This window comes from Drosophila novamexicana, unplaced genomic scaffold (assembly GCF_003285875.2).
Source record: "Drosophila novamexicana strain 15010-1031.04,08,12 unplaced genomic scaffold, DnovRS2.1 tig00000121-arrow-pilon, whole genome shotgun sequence".
NCBI classification, from domain to species: domain Eukaryota; kingdom Metazoa; phylum Arthropoda; class Insecta; order Diptera; family Drosophilidae; genus Drosophila; species Drosophila novamexicana.
The window spans coordinates 1,870,418-1,896,264 of NW_020824773.1; the positions used below are offsets into that span (position 1 = coordinate 1,870,418).

At 39.3% G+C, this 25,847-nt stretch overlaps 4 protein-coding genes across 4 annotated transcripts; 1 reads left to right on the forward strand and 3 right to left on the reverse strand.

Annotated features, from left to right (window-relative positions):
• The first annotated feature begins 8,651 nt into the window (after positions 1-8,651).
• Positions 8,652-9,352, forward strand: LOC115757855 (40S ribosomal protein S14a-like). The gene is made up of 2 exons (XM_030698291.1): positions 8,652-8,749; positions 8,811-9,352. Exon 2 carries the CDS (start codon positions 8,812-8,814, stop codon positions 9,265-9,267), a length of 456 nt encoding a protein of 151 aa, XP_030554151.1. The 5' UTR covers positions 8,652-8,749; position 8,811; the 3' UTR covers positions 9,268-9,352.
• Positions 9,353-11,705: 2,353 nt separating this feature from the next.
• LOC115758029 (trichohyalin-like) lies at positions 11,706-14,277 on the reverse strand. The gene is made up of 2 exons (XM_030698538.1): positions 13,312-14,277; positions 11,706-13,250 (listed from the first exon to the last, which is right to left on the reverse strand). The coding sequence occupies exons 1-2, from the start codon at positions 14,117-14,119 to the stop codon at positions 12,001-12,003; spliced, it is 2,058 nt and encodes a 685-aa protein (XP_030554398.1). The 5' UTR covers positions 14,120-14,277; the 3' UTR covers positions 11,706-12,000.
• Positions 14,278-14,613: 336 nt separating this feature from the next.
• LOC115758028 (axoneme-associated protein mst101(2)-like) lies at positions 14,614-16,928 on the reverse strand. Its single transcript, XM_030698537.1, has 2 exons — positions 16,006-16,928; positions 14,614-15,952 (listed from the first exon to the last, which is right to left on the reverse strand). Exons 1-2 carry the CDS (start codon positions 16,802-16,804, stop codon positions 14,760-14,762), a joined length of 1,992 nt encoding a protein of 663 aa, XP_030554397.1. The 5' UTR covers positions 16,805-16,928; the 3' UTR covers positions 14,614-14,759.
• Positions 16,929-18,577: 1,649 nt separating this feature from the next.
• LOC115758086 (trichohyalin-like) lies at positions 18,578-21,021 on the reverse strand. The gene is made up of 2 exons (XM_030698600.1): positions 20,094-21,021; positions 18,578-20,035 (listed from the first exon to the last, which is right to left on the reverse strand). Exons 1-2 carry the CDS (start codon positions 20,884-20,886, stop codon positions 18,741-18,743), a joined length of 2,088 nt encoding a protein of 695 aa, XP_030554460.1. The 5' UTR covers positions 20,887-21,021; the 3' UTR covers positions 18,578-18,740.
• Positions 21,022-25,847: the final 4,826 nt, after the last annotated feature.

Genomic DNA, 25,847 nt, shown 5'->3' on the forward strand with positions numbered 1-25,847 from the left:
AGCAAATTCAATGCTTTATAGATTTCCTAATAAAATTGTCGGCGCTGATTAAGAGTCATCGGACTTAAGCTAAAACTTAAAATAAATATTAACACACATTAATATAAAGAGGTTTTTTATTGCGCCTTTTTATGTGATTCGTATTAGCTGCAATCATTGCACGACAGGTTCCTATTCAAACCAAAATTTGCTCCTGATGCCCGCTTTCAATATTTTATTGCCAGGCCATTACTGTGTCTTTGGCGTATTATAAGGCACGATACATTTCACTCGATGCTGCTTTTGGGCGCCCACAAAGTGTTCTCTTCGGCACATATCCAATATGCCACATATATATATTGCTTGACGCACTTAAAGCTTTCTGGGCTTCAATTTTTCTTTTCTCGTCTGTGCGCATTCATTTTATTTGGCATGATTTGATGTCGTCTGAACTTATGTATATGCCATAAAATCATATGGTGGCGCAGCCAAAAATGTGTCTGACCTTGCTGTCCCGCACACACACACTTTCACCAAGTTGTATGCTATTATATTTTCATATTTTTGCGAGTGTTTTTTATGGCGGCTAACAAAATGGAAACAAAAGCCAACAGCCGAAAGTTAAGAGCATAATGGAGCATAAATGCTTTGACTAAATAAATGTGATTTTATGCTCTACGCTTTGACGCGCTCCTGGCCATGTCCGAAACATGTCAGCGCAAACGAATCTCCTGTTCATATTTGTTATTTCCATTTATAAGTGCAGTAAGGTTACTTTATGTTTTTGGATTTTCAGCTTTGGCAGATTCTTCAAGTATCATGCAAATCGCAAACGTTGGCAGTTCAGGTGTGCATTTTCTTGACGATAAATTTAAGCTGTGTTGCAGGTGGTGGGTTAAAAAATATAGTTTGTCTTTTTTTTTTCTTTTACAATATCTGAAGAGGTTTTGTCACAGTCCCATTGAACATAAGTCTTCTGTAGCCATCTTGTTAATTTCAATTACTTGATGAACTATTTAATTACAGCACTCAAATCCTTAGAACCCCTTTACCTATGCGTATTTTATTAGCCCTTAACTACTCCTTTCCTTGCTTTCTCACCATATTGATGCACAAATTGCTGGGCCATAAAGACATCAGTTAATTAATGGCGTTAATGTCCTGACAGCAGCTCTAGATGCTGCTAATTAACCAAATTGACAAATCAAGCCCCAAAAGGACTAAATGCGGCAGCCGACCCAGGATAATATCAGTTAATGGGCGGCTTAATTAACAGCAAGTCAAGGTGTTAACGGCGCTGCTTTCAAGCCACCAAAAATATTAAATCTTATTTTCTATATATCAAGGCAATGTCAACGGCAGCCGGCGGTTGTGGGCCAGTGGAAAGTGGCAGCTGCCACACATTAAATACCATTTCAAAGGCTTGAAAGTTTTTCGTTACCAAATGCAGGTAGGCTGCTTACCTTTTGTGCTGGGGCACTGAAACGAGAGTAAAAAGAAGCCAAAAGGTTAAATATGGCCATGTTAAAGAGATTGGATGAGATATAAAATCTTAAGTATGCGTGTAATCCCGAAACAATTTTATTAGCCAAACCCAAAGATGCCTCTAGGCGGAACGGAAGCCAATTAGGTTAATGCTCTTGTTGGAGCATAAACTTGGCTCTCAGCTAGATGCTCAGCCCCTAAAGCAGATTATATTTATTTTAATAGAAGCACATTTGCGCGTAAGGATATCGGTTATGTACTTAATAACGTATTTTTCAACTTTTCGAAAAAGCGGAAAACAGCCTTTGGCCATTTGCTTTGTTGTTTTTAACATTTACTTTGACAACTTTGTTGCTATTTAAATCAATAGACGAGAATTTTTATCGCAGTGTACTTTTTTTTTAATTTGAGCTTGTTCATAGAAAATAATGGGAATTATGTTTTGTGGAAAAAAATTGGACAACATCTTTTTTTAATTGAACATTTATTAGGAAATTACCACATTGCTTTATTTGTGCTCAGAATTCAAGCGAAGATTAAAACGTTTTTAGAAAAATAATTTTTAAAAGCTATTCACAAGTTTGTGAAACAAGGCTTTACAAATTTCAATGCGCAAGTTTAGATTATGATATAATTATGTATATTATAAACATATGAAGGTAGAAATGGATGAACTTATAATGTTGATGAATATATTGTAACCCCTAAACGCATACCTGAATCCGACGCAACATAAGATTAATTTCTTATTTCTTTCTTGGTTATATTTAGTAAACAATTTTAAAGGTCTCTGCTGCTATTGGATTCTAAAAAATTGATTACAATTTTATTGTTGTAGCATTTTCTAGATCATATATACTTATTATATAAAAATGTATTATGTATGGCGGCTGGTTTGACTCCTTGACTTATGGCACCAGACCATTTAAGCTTGTACTGAAAATACAATAAAATACTTTAATAAAGGAGTCCCAAAGAATTTTCGAAATAATTGAAATCAAGTTTCGCTGCTTAAAGACCGCAGAGCCTCGTGCTGGCTAAATTGAAGGCTCAAAGTAAGGTGTACACAGACGGCACGTTACGGTACGTTATTCTATGCAAAAACCAGTGCAAGCCACAAATACACGCATATACACATTTACTTGCTCTTGTGCACTGGGCTACCCACTGAGCTGAGCTGGAAGCAATTTATCAAAACATTGCATAGCAATGGAGCTGGGACATGCAAAGCCATAAAGGATATTCAGAACTACTTTAACTTTATGCTCCTACGATTTGAACACGTGTTAACAACATAAATGCATAACAGTTACCCCATTTAGACAGTCGGCATTGGAGCCATGTGTTCAGCATGTTCTTGGTATTGCAGAACTTTCCATTTTCAGGAGCAGGTTGTCCTTAGCTGCATCTGTTGCAGTGGAACAACTGCGTTTCAAAAATCTGATTCAACAATTTAGAAGGAGAGAGTTTTGTGACTTTGTTGTTCAAGTTAATGCATTCTGCTTGCTATAGAAAGCTAAGTCTAAAATCGGTTTAAGACTATTTTAAAAAGCTGGACTGCCTATGACGACTCAACCAGTTAAGTTATAAAATTGAAATTTAAAGAAAGGTTTATTTGTATTTTTTGTTTAAATCCTCTTAAGGATACATTACGACTCCTCTTTATTTTGTATATAAGTAAAAACTGTGTTTGCAACAAGCGAATATAAAAATATGAATAGTTAAAAATCAAAAAGTTTCTTTTACTTTTGCGCATGCAAACTTTAATTAAAGCCCAGCTAAGGCATTTATTGGCCCATGGCAATCAGTTCAGCAAGGGGGGGCATGTGGTAAAAAATATTTTATATCAAGTAGAGAAAAGGCAGGAATCATAAATTAAAAACAAAAGGCAGCAGCACAGCAATAAAATTGAGAAAACTTTGCTGAATGGCGCCTTAAAAGGCAGACAGGGAGCATTAAAAGGCTCCACTGGGCAATACATATACACGACGAGGTACTCATGTGTTTATGTGAAAAGCCGAACACACACTCACAGCCACATACACACACACTCTAACGCACACATATACACACACACATAGACAGGGAGAGACAAATAGTGGTGGCCACAAAAGCAGCTGTAAAATAGTTTTTCATATCCGCTGGCAACTTGCATTGTGTGACGGCCTCGTCTGTAGTTCAATGTGTGTCTTTCTGTGTGTGTTGTCACCTGAGCAGCTGTTGTTGTTGCTGTTGTTGTTGTTGTTGTTGCAGTTGTTGTTGCTCTTATCCTGTGCCCCTGTCAGCCGTATGATTGCGCATTCATAATATTTCCTGCCGCCCGCTCTATGCTTTCTTTTGCCCCCATGCAGTCTGAGTACAAAGCTCATTTTTCTCATTTGGCTTGCGGAAATTTGCACTGCACTGCAAATCAAAGTCGCTAGCTATGCCATTGACAGCACACACATCCAGGCACACGCACACACACTCACACACTGCCCATGCTTACAAAGTATCTGTCACTAAATAAACTTTGATTTATTTATACACACTTTGCACTCTGCTTTTTGGCCCTCCGGCAAAGTCTTTCAAGTCATGGTAAACATTTTGTTGCCGCTTTCTAGAGGCCAAGCAGCTGCTGCATGCGAGTAGTATACGTGTGTCTATTGTATGTGTGTTGGTGTGTGGGGGTGCATATACACTTCCTGTTTCCTTGTTTCAACTTTGCACTTTCAAGTTCATTCCGTACTAAACTGTGCACCCTTGTGAATCTAGGTGGTAAATGCACAATTTCACATACAGCTGCTTCAATTTGCAGGCAAATCACTTTTTAAGAGAATTAAGAAATCATTTTGCCAGGTGCTACAAATCTCATAAGTTAATCAAAATGGCATTACAAGTATTAAGATTACGCACACAGCATACACAACTGTTAATATAATTTTCAGCTATTTAATATTTATTTATTAATACTAATTTTAAATGGAACTTTCAATGAAATTTTCCCAATATGCCCAAGGCAAGAAAATGTTCTCAGCTGGAAAATAAAAATCAAGCTTCGAACAAGTAAGAGGTTCTAGTCGGGAGCTCCCGACTAGGGGATACCCTGAACCCTCTTCTTCCAACATCAAATGTATATATTTATATATTTTTTATTTTAGAAGCTATATGTCAAGTTTGGTGACTCTAGCGCTTATTATTTACCAAAATTGCCCAAAAAACAGGATATCGGTATCGATTTTTATCGATTGCTTGGAAAAGAAGTAAGTTATCGATTATCGGAAACAAGCTCGATCTGCGCGGGAGCTAGCAGCATCTACATCTAAAATTTCAAATCTCTAGCTCTTATAGGTTCTGAGATCCTTGCGTTCATACATACGGACGGACGGACATTGCTAGATCGACTCGGCTATTGATGCTGATCAAGAATATATATACTTTATGGGGTCGGAGATGCTTCCTTCTGCCTGTTACATACATTTGGATTTCGCACAAATACAATATACCCTTATACCCATTTTGAATGGGTTCAGGGTATAAAAACTTTAAAGCTGTCAACAATAAGTTTCCCCTTTGTCCAGTTGTTTTTATTGGTGGAGTATTTTTCATGTGCTTTAGGCTTCAATTTAAACTATGCCTTTAGCCTTTTATAGAATTTAAACGTACAAAGGCTATTACAATTTTGTTTACAAAATATATAACGACAAAGAGGAATTGTGTCCAGTTTGATAGTGCATAAACTATTTGTCAATAAATGCTGTTTTGTTTTTCTCCAAATTTAATAAATTGAATATTATGTAAATGTAGGTTCAACGGCACCAATTTTATTCCCATTAAAGCATTAATAATTTTAGGTTTAGTTTTGATTTAAGTCTTAAGTTATCTGATTTTGCTTGAATATATTTCAGATTTTTCTTAGTTTTTATGTTTAAAACTTTTAATATGATTATAAATTAAATAAATTAAATATATAGCTAAAAGTTTTTTATATTTAAAGGTTAGTTTTGCATAAAACTGAGCGCGTTGTAAGTCCTTGACTTTGCTTGCTTTTACCTCATTTAGTATATGCGATCTTCCTTTTTTACTTACTTTTTACTTATTTCCTCACTGTATTTGTACATAAATATTTATTGTCAATTTGCTAAAATCCATGCACATTAAAGATCAAATATTCAATGCTAGCAAATATAAATACAAAAGCATTGTGAATCCAGCAACTTGTTCGAGTATTCGAGTACTCGAGTATTACAGCTGTCAATTCACATGCACTCACACAAGCACTCAGTCATAGTCAAGACGCACAGGTCTGCGGCTCAGGTAACTGAGTAGTTGAGGAAAATCTCCCTCAATAGTTTGGCTGTAAAAGCAGCAACTTCTTTTCTTATTTTCTTTCATTTTTTTTTTTTTTTGCATTTGTCAGTTTGATATATTTGCCGTGACAGCCGCTTGGCGGAGCTGAAGCTCTCGCCTGGCCGTGACGAGGGCTAACGACAAGGACAATGGTTGTTGCCAGATACTTCGTCCTGCAAGTCCGCAATACTGCCGCGTATTGCAACAGCTTTAACGGGGATTTATGCAGATTACAATGGCAACAAGTTTAGCAAGCTTGTAGCATGTTGCACAGATCTAATGGCTGCATACGCACAAACATTCCCCTGGGGTAACAGTTTTTACATAAACAAATTGCCAAGGGCTTCGACTAAACAGCAGCTTAATAGACAAATTTTAAGTGGGAAACTGTGTACCGATTTTGTTGGAATTCCTAAATAATATACGTCATGTATTGAGTTTTATCCTAAGCACTGATAAGCCGTATATATATATCCATTTATCCTTTTGTGATGGCTGACCACCTGTTAAGCTTTTTTTTTTGTACTTCACTTGAACTGAATTGCCCTTTGGCTTGGCACTCAAAAGCCTGCTGCCATGGCACAGAGCTCATCTGTGACCTCTGACACGCCATTTAAAAGCAACAATTTTTATTTGAATGCCTCAGCTACAACTGCTGCATGAGCTCCTGCTGTTGCTTGCTTGCGTATGCATAACAGAAATATTCGAAAGGTTTGTGCAACGTTTGGTTGCGCCACATGTAGAATGTGCAGCCATTTCGCATAATCTTAGATAGTTTCCACCCGTTTCAGCCCGAAACTGCCACAGAATAGTTACGCAAACAGCCGGAGATATAAAACTATATATATATATATATATATATATATACATAGAGCTCGTGTTGGGGCAACGTTTATGGCACAAAGATGAAGTTGCCGCTGTGTGGGGCACAGCGTGTGGCACAACTGCAGTGGAATTTGTTTGCTTATTATGTTATAATTCGTATATCCATTTTCCCAATATGCACGTCTTACACGAACTGGCTTCCAAGTACGCACAAACAGTCGCATTAATTCGCTTCGTACTCGTGGTTTCATGCTCCTTAAGCGGCACGTCTTATCCTATCGTGGCACGTAGAAATACTTTCATGCTTATAATAAAGTACGGTTTAAGTTGACTTTTGAATAATAGATTAAAGTACTATTGATGTGCATGTTCAGCCTTGACCTTGCTAACAAGTATTAATGCCTTGTGTGGCTGGCGTTATATACATACATCTTAATTTTTTTTCTTGGTTTAATCGAGTTTATTTATTAAACAGCTGGTCGGGACTGTGTTTTGACATTTTTGTCGTTTGCTGCGTACATTATTTGAATATGTGTGTTATCCTGCCTGTTTAGCCTGAGTGAAAAAACCAGTCTCTTCAGAGCAAGGTTCGATGCTTTAACTACGCTATGCAAGTAGCTTAAAGTTTTTGATTTAATTAAAATAAACAACAGCTTAATACACATATTGTAAGTAAATTTAAATCTATACATATCTTATATATTCCAATACCAGTGGCCAAATTTTATTTGTTTTTTAACAAATTTATTTTTGCCTAAAAAGAGTAAGATATTGGGAGCAGCAGTGCGTTCCATAAGTTTTGGATAATTTGTAAGCCTTATTTTGCATAGGTATAATAAATTAAATACATAAGAACGAAGTATTTAACACAGTAAATAAAACAGCTTAGTGGTTGTTTACGAATATGAATAAATTAAAAGTGTTCGCAACAATATTTATAAGCTTAAAAATCGAATTAAATAAAACATTGCGTATACGACGTGCGGGCAACGCTTCTCTTGCTTCGCTTGTTAGGATAAATAAGGCCTTTGATCTCAGGTTTTTAATTGAATTGCAAGCAAATCTTATTTAAACGATGACATCGATAGCTAAATTGTCAAAATTTTGATGCTTTTATGTTTTCACTAACTAACAAAATCGAACAAATTTATATTTAAGGTGAACAACTTTAAGGTTAAATGTATTTATATATACATATAGTGTTTTTTTTGTTAAAATAAAAAGTTTGAAACTTTAATTTGAGTTTTATTTGAATAATTGAAAGGAAATATACTAAAATTGATTTTCATTTCGAGCAAACATAAATTATTTATAAATATATACATAAATTTTTTAAATTTTAACTAAAAATAAAACAGATGTCTATTGAAATTAGCCTAAATTACAGTTGTGACAGGCAATTCTTGTGCAAGCGTTTTGTAGTAGAAAATTTTGTTGTTAAGTGTTAATTGTAACTTTGCGCAGTGCTTTCTTGGGTTTCAGGCTCCTCAATTTCTATTATAACACGCATTTAATTTGCTGTGTTATAGTTGTTCCAAATTGCTTGCATATGCAAATTTATGCAGTTGTTTACCTCTGGCCAAGCGCAAGCCCAATAAATTGCACTTGCCAATGTTTCTGGTTGAACTGATTGGCAATTGATCCATAAATGCTGCACAATCTGTACGACTATTAAATGAAATCGTCTGCCGTGTGGCAGCCAAACGTAATATTAGAGTACACAACGTGGCATCTGAAAGGCGCCGGCAAAGTTTCCGATAAGTCGAGAAACGCCCACAACTCAATTGACTGGCAGTTCGGGTTTCAGGATTCATCGATTCCTTGTTTGCTTTGATTGACTCGCAGTTGCAGTAAAAATACAATAAACCAAAGAAATTTCAGTCGGCGATAAAGGAAAATCGCCAAGAAATCAGCGTAGCGAATACATATACAGATAAATATAAATGGTATATATCAAGTTGTAGGGTATTTTTACCGAGAAGCTGAAAAAGGTATCGTTGTTGTCGCATTTAAGCCAAACGACCTAGTTTGCGTTGAGTTGATTGTCAGTTGGATTTTGTTTTCTTAAGCAAACTGTGCTACAGTTTCTCATTTCACAATTGCTGATTTCTAATTGAAGAAAAAATATTCGGTAAGGCAGAAATTAAATTTTTAACATCCGATTCTTCTTAAGTATCATTTAATTGCTGTAGCATGGCGCCCAGGAAAGCAAAGGTTCAGAAAGAGGAAGTTCAGGTGTCGCTGGGACCGCAGGTGCGAGATGGTGAGAATGTTTTTGGCGTTGCTCACATCTATGCTAGTTTTAATGACACGTTTGTCCACGTTACCGACCTATCCGGTCGCGAAACTATCGCACGTGTCACTGGCGGCATGAAGGTCAAGGCCGATCGTGATGAGTCTTCGCCCTACGCCGCCATGCTGGCCGCCCAGGATGTGGCTGAAAGGTGTAAGGCACTTGGCATTACAGCTCTGCACATTAAATTGCGCGCTACGGGCGGCAACAGAACCAAGACACCCGGACCCGGCGCTCAATCCGCACTGCGTGCCCTGGCACGCTCATCTATGAAAATCGGTCGCATCGAGGATGTGACACCCATTCCATCCGACTCCACTCGCAAGAAGGGCGGTCGTCGCGGCCGCCGTCTCTGAAATGTGTCATATCAGATGACCTATGCATATTACTCACGTATTTCATGCATTTGTTTCTAAAAAATTGAATACATAATCGGTAAACAATATTTTTTATTGAGTTTAAGAAGTCCAGAAGAAAACTTGGGAATTAAATTTAGGAACATGCTTGGGAATAGAGGAAACTTGTATAATGATTATGTCTGCTTATGCCATAAGGCTGAGACAATTGTCGCAAGGTTCGATTTATGAATCTGATTTTTCACTTTCACAAGACCTGCAGATTTTACTAAACACAAAACAACAAAACTACCTCATTTTTTGTCGCTTGAAATCCTCGTTTCGCTTTCGGACATTAGCTTTAGCTATTTAATAATAGAACAATTAATTTTTCAAACAATGCGCAGGCAGGAAGTTATTTTTTAAAAACAGGAAGCTTGTTAATACAAGTTCGGAAAGTATTTTAAATAAAAAACTCTGTTAAGCCCAAAAATTATACAAAAGAAGGAAGAGGCTCTAGTCAGGAGTTCCTGTAGCCAAAAACTTATGCATATTTCAATAACAACAAATTTAACAACAAAAATAGTCCCTCGATAAAATGAAAGATACTTTACATATAAATACTATTCAAGAAGCTATTCAAATTTGGTGACTCTTTAAACAGGATTTCGATATCGACTTTGATAAATTACTTAGAAACGGTGCAAGTTATCGATTAACGGAAGCAAGCTCGTACTGGCTCTGAAATCCTTGAGCTCATATGTATGGACGGACGGACAGACAGACCGATAGGACTAGATCGACTCGGGTTTTGATGCTGAGCAAGAATATATATACTTAATGGGGTCGGAGATGCTTTCTTCTGCCTACATACATACATTTGCACAAATACTCTTGTACTCTTTTTACCCAATGGATTCGGGGTATAAAATACATATTGACTTATAACTTTTGATAATATTTTTATATTAATCTTTAGCGTTGATCCTGTGCAATTTATTTCGAAATCCTCAACTTTTGCAAGGCTCTCTTTACCTATGGGTATCTTTATTTTTATTACCAGCTTATTTCTGCAGGCATGTTTCAGCAAAACGCACCAAAATGTATTTGAATATATTTTTCTGTCGCTGTTTGTGTTTTTCTTCCGCTTTCACATGGGGCATATTTTTTATCACTTTGCAAATAAATACAATTTTTTAGCAACTGCGGGCTAAGGCAGTTATGAAATACAACAATCCACTCGTGTTCCCCACTTCTTGCATGTGAATTTTTATTTTTGTAAGGCATTTAAATGCTTACAATTTTGAGGAGTTTTCAGCGCAACGCAGAATTGGAAACTGGCGGACCTGGGTGCTTGTCGCTGTTGTTGCTCTTGTTTTTGCCGCCGCCACCTGTCGCCGTGGGCGTGGAAACTGATATTTCAGGCCAGCATTATTGCCATGCCGTCACTGTGTCTGGTCGTACACACACACACACACACACACGCTCGCTCACACTGGGCGTATGAGTAATACATACAAAAATATGGCGGGCTGGTTTTTCGCTGGTGTTGCAGCAGCTGCTGCCGCAAGTTTTTGCCAAAGTAAATTAAATTTCAGTTGCGAGTTTAGCTTAAATGGAAACTTTCCGTTTTCCCAGCGCATCTCAAGTTCTGTCCACACCCCTCCGACTCCCCCTCCTCCCTAGACTTGCCCCTCTGCCTCCTCAGATGGCTGTCTTAGTTTAGTGGATCTTAATTAAAACGCGACTCGTCGCGTGCAACTCGAGGCAGTGTTTTTGAGCGTCCCCTTGATGCTTAATTAAAATACTTATGCGACATGTTGTGCGCCGCCATAAGATGTGTGTCAACAGCTGCTAATGCCACACCTGGCGCATTCGTGCAGGTGTATAGCACGTGAGTCAAGTGTTTTCTCACCTGTCTCACTGTCTGCTTCTGCTTCTGTTTCTGTTCGTGTTTGTGTTTGTCTGGCCGATTTCTTACCGCGTGTTGCCCGCTCTGACTCCCCTTCCCGTTGCCACGTTCCCATATTACCAACCCATTCGTTTATGTTCTCGTTGTCGCTTTGGCAAAGTGCGCAATCCACGCTAATTTGCAATTCCCACAAAATGGCACAACCATCCATCCAGAGCATTCGCCGTCACCAGGCACCAAAGAAGCAGCACCAAGCACTTGAATCTGTCCTGCTTTATTTTCATTTCGGTTTTTTTTTCCCCGGCTACTTTGAGGTCGACAGACTGGATGCTGCTTTTGTTAATACAAAATGTGCCTTTGCATTGGGAAAACTGTACGGCGACCATAGCCAAAGCCAAGTTTTTGTAAAGAGATTAGTATCTAATTCTTAAATGGTGCCTAAGTTAAAGTCTTTGAACTCTTAGATAGTTATATTTGATAAGTCATCAGTACTTAAACTCTCTCCTCCAGTAAACGACTTGCTTTCAAAATAAGTTCTTTATTCACAATACTGAGAAACTATCTCAATTTTTAGTTACATTATGGCAATTGCATTTTAAATAATTTAAAATATGAATCGCATTTCAAGTACAGAGCACCATTAAGAAACGAAATTCAAACTATGAAAGTTATGAATTTCGCCTTCTTTATGTGATTCTGCATATCAGTTAACTGATATGCTATGAAAAAGAACAAGCTATTCTTGGCCTGCTGCTTTGATGCATATTTGTAGCATCTTTGAGTATCCAGTAATTGCAGTAATGATTTAATTCAAAAGACCTGGAATGTTCAAGTCCTTAGAGTCAAGAATAACATGTTTGAGTTGAATTAAGTGGTTTTCTATTGCATGTCTTTTGACTTAATTGGGTAGCCCCAGCTGTTGCCCTCGATGAACCCGAACGATTTGGATTGCAAACGAGCTTTTGGATCGAAAGCTGCTTAGAAATATTAGAATGTAAGGAAACTTGTTTGGATCCTTTGGAGTTTTCCTGCCCACTACTCTGCTTTGGCAAGAGCGCACTATTTTGCTGAGAAAATTTATCCGACTTTGCAGGCTGCATAGCAGTTGGATTGCCCCCAGGCAGAGGATCTTCCTCGTGAAATACATTGCTAGCACGATCGAAGGAATCGATGCTGGTGACGACAGGAAGGCCGCGATGTTGGTAACACTTGATGACGCCCCCCGTAGGGCACTTTTTGTACGGCTGCTCTTCGGTAGCCATTTTGGTGATTTTAATGCAATTGGCAAAGATCTGATTGCGATCCCTTTGCTGTTCCTGGCGGCATTGTTCCCGATGCTCGTACTTTTTGTACGCCAAATCCGCCTTGGAGTAGTATCCTGGCCAGCAAAAGTCTCGTATTCTGCTCCTGCCCACCATTCGACCCTCAGGCACCTCATCAATCTGGTTGCTGCGTCGGTAGAGCTCCACAGCCTTGGCAATTGGGAAAACAGGACGTCCCAACTTACGCGCATCCTTAATCGCCGTAACCGCATCATCGAAAAACAAAACATCTTCTTGCAGATAAGGATCTCCTTGGCAAGCAGATAGACGCATTTGTTCCTGTTTACGTTTTTCTAGGAACTCGTCCCGCTGGCCAAAAAGTATGTCCCGCAGGTTTGCAGTCGCTTCATCCATTTTCCGCTTCTGGGCAGCATTGAAGTCTTTGTTGGCTTCCTCGATCTTGAATCGTTCAGCAACTTTGAAACGACGAATCTCCGCATCTCGCTGGCGTTGCAGCTCTTCCCGTTTGCGGTCCTCCAGCTCGTATGCACGACGCTGCTGGGACAATTCATTTAACTTACACTGGCGTAGTTCCTCGTCCAACTTAATCTGTTCATCATGTTGATTGATAACCCGGACTTGATGCGATTGAGCCAATCGCTTTTCCGCCTGTGCCTGGTAGCATAGCTGCACGGCGCACGCCTCCTTCTTGAGTATTCGCTTGTCACGCAGCTCTTTGATTTTTTTACCGTACTGGGCGTCTAGCTTGCGACGCTTTACGAGATCAACACAAAGGACTCGATCGTCGATCTCACTACACATGCTCTCGTCTATGGAAGAGGTTTGTGGTAATCAGTTTCATTTGTATTAAGCTTAGCTGCATGAACTTACATTTGGCTATCTCGGCCTTCTCTTTGAGAGCATCTTGGTAGGCACGACGGTAAAACTCGCGATTTTTTTCAGCGCGCTCCTTGGCTTCCTTTTTTTCCTTCTCGTGCAGAAGCTTGTACTGTGCGCGCTCGATAATTACGTCGTAATCCTCCTGCTTCTTTTTGGCCAATCTTTGCAGTCGCCTCTCTTCCAGATCTTTTAATAAATAGGCACGTAACTCGACCGCTTTCGCCGCTTCACGTGCTTTTTCCTCCTCCTCAGTGACATTGCAAAAAGGTATCAAAAGCTCTGGACACTGTTCTTCATCGAAACGCCGCTGCTTTCGAGCCTCTTCAGCAATTCCACGATTGAGGGCTTCATTGAACTTTCGCTGATAGCACATTTCGCTCTCAATCACGGCTTGTTGCAGACCTCGTTGACCCGGCTTCATGTTCTCCAGTATTCGGTTAGCGCGCATGACGCGCTTCACGCGCATTTGCTCGTGCTCGAGCAGAGCTTGCCTCTCTCTGATTGTAGCCTCGTGCAGTTCCTGATCAAGTTTTGCTTGCCTCTCCTCGTCGAACGAGATATTACCCGTGTTCGTGAAGCGCTTGCATACCCAATCGCTACCCTCCTTGAGGTATGTCATGTAGCGACGCTCTTCCTCTTCCGCAGCCAGAGCTGCTTGCTTCTGTGCTATAGTTGACCTGGACATGATGTCATCAAAGCGCTTCGCCGACACCACAACAGGTTGAAGCGTGCGATTATTGATGAACTTCGTGTGGCCGGGTTGCGCAATGCACGCCTTGTTGAACTTCAGCCTCAGCATTTTATTATTATTTAACGTGTTCGGTACCGCGAAATTCTATCGATGTGCAGAAGAAGTGTACGAACTGTGATGCCTGTCTGTGTGGGTGTCTGTTGTTTGTATTTGTTGTTTCTTTGTTTGTTTGATTGTTTTTTTTTTTGTTTGTTTTCGTTATTATGGAATGTATAGGCTACTATGTAGATTCATATTCTCTAATTCTTATCTGTGTGTCAAACAGCAACTTTATTATCAAGCAAATTTATTGGCTGCTCTAGTTTCTGTTGTCAAATATTAAACAGCAACATTTAAGCGCTGCCACCTTACAATGTACCCGTCAGCTCCGAATAGTGTTAGCTTAAACACATTATCCTCTAAAAATATTGTTAGTTGCTTTAGCTAACATTTCAGCTTTGCCACATTCTATTTAAAATATATGCAGTGGTAAATTCCGAAACGCAGTTTTTTGATACGGCGTCTGAGAAGGTAAAAATGCATTATCTTTTGCTCTAAATTTACTATATTCTCGCAACTTCTTAGAACAGTTATTTGACAAATTCTTTCAATTGACAATTATTAATAGGGCGACTCGCTCAAACTATAGAAACTAAGCATAATCATTGTAAGCTAGCTCATTACATTTCGCTGATTAGATCCTAGAATTTTAACGCCAAATACGCTTACGATCGGCTGTTTTGCTGAATTTTTCATTTGAACTGCATCGATGAACTCCACCTAAAGTTTTCATCGAGCTTGCGCTACTTAATGGGCTTTCTTTTAAGTCCGGAGAGCTCCAATGTGCCTCTATTGAATCTGCCGACCTATTCGATCGAAGACTCTCGTCACAATTTTCCGCAACCTGCATAGCAATTGGACACTGACCAGGCTGAAGATCCTCCTCGTAGCAGACATTGCTTCCACATTCAAAGGAATCGATACTTTCGACGGCAGGCATGCCGCGATGCTGAAAGCACTTCATGGGACACTCCAGCTCGCACTTTTTATACGGCTGCTCTTCGGCAGCAATTTTAGTGATTTTTATACACTTGTCAAATATCTGATTGCGTTCATACTGCAGATCCTCGCGGCACTTTTCCCTTTGAGCGTAAGTTTTGTACGCCAAATCAGCCTTGGAATGGTATCCAGGCCAGCAATAGTCGCGTATTCTGCTCCTGCCCACCATACGACTCTCGGGAACCTTATCGATTTGGTTCTTGCGTGTGTAGATCTCCACAGCCTTAGCCATCGGGAAAACAGGACGTCCCGTTTTGCGCGCATGCACAACTGCCTTGAGCGCATCATCAAAGAACATCGCGTCCTCTTTTATGTAAGGATCCGCTTGGCAAGAAGATATCTGCATTAGCTCCCGCTGACGTCGTTCCAAGAAATCATCCCGTTGACCAAAGAGTATGCCCCGTAAATTGGCAGTTGCTTGATCCTTATGACGTTTCTGCGTTGCACAGAATCTTCTGTTGGTCTCCATGTTCTTGAGTCGATTAGCAACTTGAAAGCGGCGAATCTCTGCATCCCGTTCACGTCGCTTCTCAGCCTGCCTGCGTTCTTCCAGCTCGTAGGCACGACGCTGCCTTGACAGCTCATTTATCTCACATTGGCGACGCCCCTCGTCCATCAGCACCTCTGTATCATATTGCTCCCCTACTTGCCTCTCATGATCCTGGGCCTGGCGTTTGTTTTCCTGATGGAGGCGGCAGATTTGTATAGCCCGATTCTCCCGATCGCGTATTCTCTTCGCTAAATTCGCCTTAAAATCTTTATTGTAGCGCGTGTCCAGAGTGCGGCGTCTAGTCACATCAGCACAGATGATGCGATCGGTAATTTTATCGCATATGCGTTCGTCTGGTGGTTGATTGGGTGATTATTATCAGAATAGTTGTTCGCTGTTAACTTACATTCTTTGATCGCTGCCTTTTCCTTGAGCGCATCTTTATAGGCACGACGGCAAAATTCGCGCTTCTTTTCGGCCCGCTCCTTGGCTTCCTTCTGTTCCTTCTCGTACAGGCATTGGTACTGCGCACGCTCGATGAGAACATCGCATTCCTCTTGCTCTTTTTCGGCTAATTTCCTCTCGCGTCTCTCTTTGCAGTCCTTTAGGAATTCGGCGCGCATAATCATCGCCTTCGCCTTTTCCTGAGCTTTAAGCTGCTCCTCTGTTATATTGGAGAGTGGTATCAAGACTTCTGGGCAGATCTCATCTTCCAGACGCTTCTGACGCCGAGCGTCTTCGGCAATTTCACGGTCAACAGCCTCGTTGTATTTTCTTTGATATATCACTTCACTCTCGACCACTGCACGGTGCAATGCTCTTTGGTTCTCCTTCATGTTCTCCAATATTCGATTAGCCCGAAAGATGCGTTTTTTCCGGTTCAAATCATCCTCATATTTAACCTGCTTTTCCCTGATTGCAGCTTCCTTCAGTTCCTGATCAAGTTTCGCCTGCTTTTCCTTATCCAAGTCCTGGTGCGACATCTTTGTAAAACGGCTGCACAGCCAATCACTGCCTTCCTTCAGGTAATTCATGTAACGTTTCTCTTCTTCCTCTGCGGCCAGGGCTGCATGCTTTTTTTCCATGCGGGACCTGTCCATTATGGCATCAAAGCGCTTGGCACTGACTACCACGGGGAAAGCCTTGCGACTCTTTATGAATTTCACATGGCCGGGCTGGGCAAAACAAACTTTATTCAGCTTCATTATTAATTGTTTATGTATTACATGTATATTATTGTATAAGAATGAAGTTGGGATATTCGTGGATTGTATAAATGGAAAGCTTGTGGATTTCTCTTGAATTATAAGTATGTTGTATGTATTTATGTATTTATTATGATTCTGCTTATTCTAGAAGTGAAAGCAATAGCCTTCTACTAAGTAATATATTATTCTGAAGTAAACATTTTCTCATCTACCTATAAGCCAGGCGTCTATTAAATGCGTATGCTCAAGCAGAACAAGGATGATAATCCGATGCCCCAAAGAAAAACTTGCTAAATGCAAGAGAGCCAAACAGTGTTAGCCCACCTATGACAATTAAAGAACAACCGACCTCCACTCCAACAAAAGGATTTAAAGTTGCCAAATAGCCTCAGAAATGCTAGGCTTCCCATTCAATTGCATATATCAGAAGCTAGATGGGGCAAGAAAAGTACACGCTAGAGCGTGTACGATGCCCATGTTCGGCTCTAAACAACAAAAGGAAGTGCCCCTTTGGAACATAACAGCTACAATCCCTGAAGGATAACAGGAGACCCACGACAAGAGCCATCGCTCGCTCCCAAGCTCCATGAAATGGTCATAAAAGCAACTACCAACACACGAGAGGGCCAATAAGGGCTATTCTTTAGGTATTTCTATGATTTGATCATGCTAAAAGAATTCAGCATGCGTTGGAAATCGAAAACGAACGCTATTTTAAGACAAGCTTATTCTGCGCGTTCCATAGAAGGAGAAACGTGTAAATCCCCTATCAATTACATTTCCCGATACTAGAATGTTTATATATGTTGGCTAGATACGGCTTAGTCAACTGGGCTGTTGATGTCGATCAAGAAGATCGAAGATAACCCCTACTGTCTGTTACCTAAAAGATTATATCCTTTTTATCAATATTCAATAAGTATTCCTAGCTCTAGAAACTATGAACGATTAGATCATTGACTGAGTTTTAACTAATTAGCAAATGGATAGTGAAGTGCAAGGGTACAGCCTGGCCTACCCATTGTTAAACTAACCACAGTCTTTCACTCACTTCTACAAAGGTTTGACGTGTACACCTTTTTCACAATGCACATCGAATTTAATCCGTTTGGAATTTATAACTTTGTCTTTATGTTCAACTCTTGTTTATTCCCGACGTGGAAGCACTCGAACTTCCCTGAGTATACCAACATATATGTAAATACATATATATATATATATATATATATATTTTTATACCCTGAACCCATTAAAAATAGGTACAAGGGTATATTGTATTTGTGCAAAATCCAAATGTATGTAACAGGCAGAAGGAAGCATCTCCGACCCCATAAAGTATATATATTCTTGATCAGCATCAATAGCCGAGTCGATCTAGCCATGTCCGTCTGTCTGTCCGTCCGTCCGTCCGTATGTATGAACGCAAGGATCTCAGAACCTATAAGAGCTAGAGACTTGAAATTTTAGATGTAGATGCTCCTAGCTCCCGCGCAGATCGAGTTTGTTTCCGATAATCGATAACTTGCTCCGTTTCCAAGCAATCGATGTCCTGTTTTTTGGGCAATTTTGGTAAATAATAAGAGCTAGAGTCACCAAACTTGACATATAGCTTCTAAAATAGAATATATATATGCATTTGATGTTGGAAGAAGAGGGTTCAGGGTATCCCCTAGTCGTGAGCTCCCGACTAGAACCTCTTGTTTATAATTATATTGATAATCGATAATAATTGAAAAACGAAAATTGTGTCAGATTTATATATCTTATATCACTTTAACCATTCAAATACACTTATGTTGCTCAACTACTTAAAATATATAAAAGTTGAAATTAATTGAATGCATTCATACATAATTATCGAATTAATTAAAATCAATGAAATCAAATCATAAGATATAGGTTTCGATAACGCACTCCAATTATAAAACCAATTTTAACGCCAAATACTAGGTCGATTGGGTTGTTTGGGTGGTCCTTTGTGATTTTTAGTTTGATGCATTTTTCTAATTGTTCCCGAGTGATTCGATTCGAGGGCTTGTGTAGTCCGTTTCGAATGAATTAATGATTCTGAATCCTTATCTGAGCCCGTCTGTCCATGATGGTGCTTAAGCTTAGCTTTTGATGTATTCGGTAGAACTTTACGCTCAATGGAACCCGGACATATGTCACTTATATAGGGTGCAGCATCAGGTCTTATCGATTCTAGATTTGTATCACATGTCCTCGTAACCTCCAAGGCGCTTGGGCATGAACCAGGCTGAGGATCATCTGCGTAGCAGACATTGCTTCCACAATCGAAGGAATCCACACTTTCGATGGCAGGCATGCCGCGACGTTGAAAGCACTTGACAGGGTTCTCCGGAACGGGGGCTTTACATGGTCGTTTCTCGGCAGCTATTTTATTAATTTTAATGCAGTTTATCAAAATCTGATGCTGAGCCGTCGCCTGGTCTTTTCGACATGTTTCCCGCTGTTCGTACTTTTTGTATGCCAAATCCGCCTTGGAGTGGTAGCCTGTCCAGCAATAGTCGCGTATCTTGCATCTACGTGTTGTACGACTTTCGGGAATCGTGTCTATCTGGTTGTCGCGTCGGTAAGTTTCCACTGCCTTCACCAATGGGTGTGTGGGTCGTCCATTCTCATGCGCCTCGGAAATCACCTTAAGCGCCTGGTAGTAAAACTCCACGTCCTGTTGCAAATAGAGATCGGGTTGGCAAGCAGAGATGCGCAATTGCTGATCTTTACGTTGCTTCTGGAACTCGTCCCGCTGGCAGTGGAGTTGGTCACGTAGGTCAGCAGCTGCCTTATCTTTGCGCCTTTTTTCTGTGGAATTGAATCGTTTATTGGCTTCCTGGTTCTTTAAGCGTTCAGCTATGTCAAATCGACGAATCTCCGCATCCCGTTGGCGGCGCCCTTCAGCCTGCCTGCGCTCTTCCAATTCGTAGGCACGACGCTGGTTGGACAATTCCTCCTTCTGACATTGACGTCGGGCTTCATCCATCTCTATCTCTACCTCATAACGCTTTTCAAGCTCTTCCTGCAATTCCTGGGTTTTTCGAGTGTTCGCTGGCTCCATGAGGCAGATCTGCTTAGCCAATGCATCACGTTCGGACATATCCCTCGTGTGCATCGTTTTGAATGCCTTGTTGGACCGCGCCTCCAGGTAACGGCGTTTCGTGACATCTACGCAAATGACGCGATCCTCAATCTGCTCACAGATGCGTTCGTCTATTAGTAGGTTTTGTGGCAATTAGCACGACCTTTTGAAATCATTAGCAGAACTTACGTTTCTTGATCTCGGCCTTATCCTTGAGCGATTCCCGATAGGCACGACGGCAAAACTCGCGTTTATTTTCTGCCAGCTCTTTGGCTGCCTGCTCCTCTTTCTTTTGCAGGCACTTGTACTGCTCACGCTCGATAATTCCCTCGTAGATCTCTTGTTCCTTTTCAGCTAATTTGCGTTGTTGCCGCTCTTCGAGATCCTTGAGGAATCGCCTGCGCACGGTGACCGATTTTTCCTGCTGCTGAGCCTTAAGCTGCTGCTCTGTGAAATTGCAAAAGGGTATCAATCTTTCCGGACACTGATGTCCATCTAGGCGCTCCTGTTGCCGGATATTTTCAGATATCTCCTTATTGAGGGCTTCATTATATTGCCGCTGATAGATCAAATCGCTCTCGATCTGTGCCTGGCGCAGAGTTCTTTGAGAGGGCTTTAGGCTTTCTAGTATCTTATTTGCTTTCACAATGCGTTCATTGCGTAGCTGTTGTTCATGTAATTCTTGTTTTCTGCTACCTTCTAAAACTTTTCTCTTCATCTCATAAAAATTGGCTTGGTCCTCCTCTTCTGGCGATGGGGTTGTTTTGACTGGGAAACATTTGCAAAGGGCATCGTTGCCTTCTTTCAGATATTGCTTATAGCGATACTCCTCCTTTATAGACTCGTTTAGTATTTGGCTCTTACCGGACCTGGCGAACATGGCATTAAATCGTTCGGAACTAATTACTAAAGGTCTCGTATTGCTTTTATTTAAAAGTTCTGTGTGGGTTGGCACTGCTCCGCAAATCCTTTTGCCCGTCATTGTCAATTATAAAGTTTAAAGTACTCTTTTGAAAATATATAAATATGTACATATGGCTGGTATTTACAATTCTGGCAAATACCATGAAATTGAAGTTTCTTTGAAATCAGAGTGTTTTTTTATTTATAAAGGTGCTGTGGAATATTTTTTTTTTTGCTTGAAACCGAAGTGAGGGAATGAATATAGCCTACTCTTTAAAAATTAATAAAAGATATTTATATTTAAAATATATAATTCAGTTGTACACAGGTCGTCAGAGTCCATCATGCTTAATATCACCATCATTAAGTTATTTCTCCGGCATATTTATGTTATATTTCTGCACCATACTCTGTCATGTGCTGGCATTCTTGAAACAGTTCCTCAGCCTTTATCCTTGAATGGCAGCTGATAGAATGGCGCCATGTGACAGTCCGCCCTGTGCAGAACTAATGAGCATAAGCCCTAGCTGCGAGTTTATTTATAAAATGTTGTCGACTGACTGCCCCAACGAGGAGTAAAGCAACGCCTACATGCTAATTTTTCATCAGCCCCGATTTGCTGTTGGAGGTCCGTTGGCTTTTGATATTCAATTTCTTTTACGAAATGGTTAAAAAAGATTATTATTTTGAGTATTTGTATCTAGTAAAGATTCCCAGTACTCTATTAAATATCTTCTGATATAATTGATCTTCGGCTGATGAACATCCTTTCTTAATGTATTTCTATACATACTCTCAATGGTATTTTTAATTTTGATATCGAATTAGAGAAGAGACGAATCTAAGTAAAGTTTTATCAACAAATATATATTTGCAGGGCTTTTAAAGCAGCTCAGGAATATATATTTCCATATATATTTATATATACCCCAGAAAGGAATTAATAAGCCAACATCAAGTGTTCGAGCTATGATAAACAAGTATGATTTTCATTTGATAGAGATGAAACACTTTTGACTCAAAATACAAAATAATTTATCTGCTTTTTGGGGGTTTTATAATCAGAAAATTCTCGCCCGATTTTTAGCTTTAGCTTAGCTTAATGGAATAGTCCGTTGTGATTGCTGCCTTCACTGACAATGTCATGTCAGCCAAATTGGATTTAAATTGGTTAACTCCATAAAGTCGCACAAAGTACGCAATATGCTTGTGTATAAATATTTGCGTGCATGTATTTATGTACACTTCAGTTTTGGCAATGCTCGCCACAGAGTATAAGCCAAAAAGTTAAAAAGGGTTATCACAACGCTATCACAGAATCCACCCTTTAGCTGAGTGTGTGTGTGCGGGTGTGTGGGTGTGTGGGTGTATGCATGTTGGCCTGGTTAAGATTTTACCCTTCAGCACACACAGTTGACCGCGTAGTTTTTTTGTGGACTGCTTCTGACGTTTATTATATTGCGTTATACATATTTGTATTTATGCGCCTTGTGGCGGCATTTTTTGACTTTGCGATCTGGCTTTAAATACAAAATACATGTATATACATACTGTGTGTGCGTGCTACTGTGTGTGTGTATTTGCGAAAGATTCGTTTGGTGTGTGCTAATTTGAAATGCGGTCGCATGTCGCCTGTTTCTCTTTCTCTGTGGCTTTCATGGCGTTGTCAGGCTGTATGTGTGTGTGCGTGTGTTTTTTGTGTGGCAGGATTTTTCGGATTTATTTTAATGCTTTTATATTTGGTTCAATATGGCATGGCATTGACGACACATGTAACTTTGTGTGTGTCTGTGTCCCCCTCTCTCTCTCTTTCTCTCACACGACCAATTTATGAATTATTTATCGATATAAATAAAATTGACAACAACAAATAGCGACCGCAGACAGAAAAGTTTACCATTGACTTTGACAGCTGTTTAAACTTGTGTTTTTTTTTTCGCAAATAGACATTTTTTTACAGCAGGAATACAAAAAGCTCCTAAGTAGGCAATGCAAATTTAAGAGAAAGAAAATAAGCTAGACTCAATAGCAATTTTTTAAAATTTCCTGATTAGTCAATAAGAATTCTTTGAAAAAAAGCCTACTTCTAGCACAAACAGTTTTAATCAAAAGCTTAGTATTTATTAAATAAAATATAAACATACCGAAAATTCCATATGAGCAGGAAATTAAATTGTAAACACACACACACACACACACACACATTTATGAGCATGCATTTGGCAATACTAAGCTGCTGCTCATCAACATAATCTGCTTATGTGTATTTGCATTTCTTAAATTGAAAATAAGTGCCTGAAACCTCTGGCTTGGTATACGCTTTATACTTTATACTCCCATTTAAATGGTCCACACACGTGTAACACAAAATGAGAAAAAATAAGATAAGGAAATATAGATATAACAAAACAAATAGGGTATATGGGAAACAAACTGATGGCTGAGCCTAAAGATGGTGTCAAAATTTGAATATAATATTGAATAATATGTATAAAATATGTATATAATATGTAAATAATATGCATATAATAGATCTAATTGAACAAAGGGCTGGTTAAAATTGAACTTTTAGGAATGTATTCATCTCTTTTCACTTGTCGCTTTGACTCTAGGGTATCCCTTAGTCGAGTTAAGAATAAGGTGTGCTATGAAATATAAACTACAATATTCTGTTTTGAGCAGGCGACACTCCGCAAAGACAGCGGGAGACATTAAACACTGGGGGTGCTATGCGTATATATGTGTGTGTGTGTTCTGTGTACAGGTGAACGGAAACGGAAATCAGATCAGCGGCTTTTGGCCAAACAGGGGGATGGGTGCAAAAAGGTGGCATGGAATCGTAAACAACCGCAATGCACATTAACGGAAAACGCGTAAAAAAAGGGCAACATAAAAGCTTGGCGAACAAATAAGAAAACAATGCGAAAATGAAGATAAATGCGCAAATATTGCGCAACCGCCCTGTTAGCAAGAAATCAATTTTTGTTTTTTGGTGTCGCGTCCTCGAGAGTAGTTAAAAGCAGATACGCATTTTGTGCGGCTATTGAACATGTCGAAAGTTGAGGACATTTTCATAAGCCGCTTGCAATGTAAATTTTTAGTTCACTAAGTCAAGGGTTGTGAAAACTTTAAAGGCTAAACAAACAAATCTGAAGCATATGCAAAAAATATATATGTGAAAAGCGGCAAAGCTAGACGCAACAGTAAAAACATGGAAAATAAATCAATTTTTCGACAGCGAACGGGCCTAAATAGCGGCACAAGAGGAGCATAGACAGCGAACTTTTAGCTTAATCTCCTTCTCTTCACCTCAAAAAAAATGTATACAAAGTTGCATTAAACAGTTATCTGATAAACTAACAAAATAAAGTCTAAACAAAACCGACAAATCCGCCACCAACTTTATCAAGAATTTGCAGACTAATGGAGTTTGCGGATAGGTTAGGTAAGAAAAGCAAAAACCAAAACATTGAAAGTAGTTCAGGATCCAAAAATTTCAAGGCAAATGCGTTTTTCGTGTAGAAAAGTTAAAAACAAGCAAAAGTAATAATAATGATATTTCAATAATTACTTAAATGCTATTAAATAATAAATACATATTTCTATTTATATCAAAAAAGCACAAAAGTCTTATAAAGCTTTGTATTTTGAGCAATTTCATAAATTGATTCGGCTACAAACAAAAAATATATATATATATAAATAAATAAATAATAAGTAAAGCGGAATCCTTTAAGTATAATCCGCTTTACGTCTGTCATGCTCACAAAAAAGGTTACGAACGATAATATTCCAAAGTTAAACTAAAGCAGACAAAGCTTGAAAACAACGTTAACAACAAAAACACGACATTGCCAAGACAAAGGGGAGAGGTGAAGCTTTAAAAGGGCCAGCAAAAAGATGGAAAACAAGAGGAAAGTGAAGTATTGGCCGCAACGCGTGGTCTGCAAAATCTTGAGCATATTTGCGGTTTTTTTTTTTATTTTTATTGAGTTGCTGCATCGACGAAAGTCCCAAAAGCGTTTGCGACTCAGAGAAGCGAAAGCATGGGGAAAGTTGCCGAGAAGCGTTGCGTGCTTAAAAGGATTTTTTATACTATTTTTATTTAATTTTATGCGCTTTATGGGGCTGACCGCCCGCAGTAGAGCCGATTTTATTTTTGGACTGCGCCAGAAAGCAACACCAACAACAACGGGACGGAAGCCAAGGAGTCTATGGGAACTAAAAACGAGGGGGACTTGTGCCAATTTTTGGCTATGGAAGGATTAAAGCACCCTGCATAAGCATGCATTGTTATTATCATTTAGTTATGCTTATTTTGGTTATGCTTTTTTTTTTAACATGCCTAAATTTTGGTGCTTTTACAACTTTATTATACATATTCCTTATCAAAGTAATTATACTGCTAGTGCTCTGTAAGAAGAATATTCAATTTTGTTTATCATGTCAATACAGCTGTATGCATTGCTGCCCTCCCCTTTCCCCGCCGAAAACTTTGTTGGGCTCTTGGGCGCCGTTGTCCCGACCATGTTTGTGATTTGTGCTTGTTGGCAACAACAAATTTCGCAATCAACAAAAATGTTTCAAAACTTGCAGACTGACATAAAGAGTATCATCGATTATTTAGTCAGCTTAAAAAGCACTTATGGCAGAAGCAGTAAACAAAATATAAGCGAGACTACCCCTAACCCTTGACCTCTCCATACAAATATTCTGCTGTCGTGTCTTCCTAAGTCTTTGCATATTTAACTGCTTGCATAAGAGCCCAAAACCAACAAGCTGAAGATTTGAATTGATTTTCAAACAGAGTTAAATGCACACTTTGTGTATGTTTAATTTAGTGTTTGTATCATAAATACGTACGAGCTGACGAGATATTTCAAATAGTATATTTACTAAAACATAGTCTTTAAGTCTTTAGTCCTGAAGTTCCACGTACTCACACATCACACGACTGATTACAACGTTTTTGCCTGCCCATGGAAATCAAATATAAATAATAATTGCATTGAGTCGATGTAAAATTATGCTTAATATAAA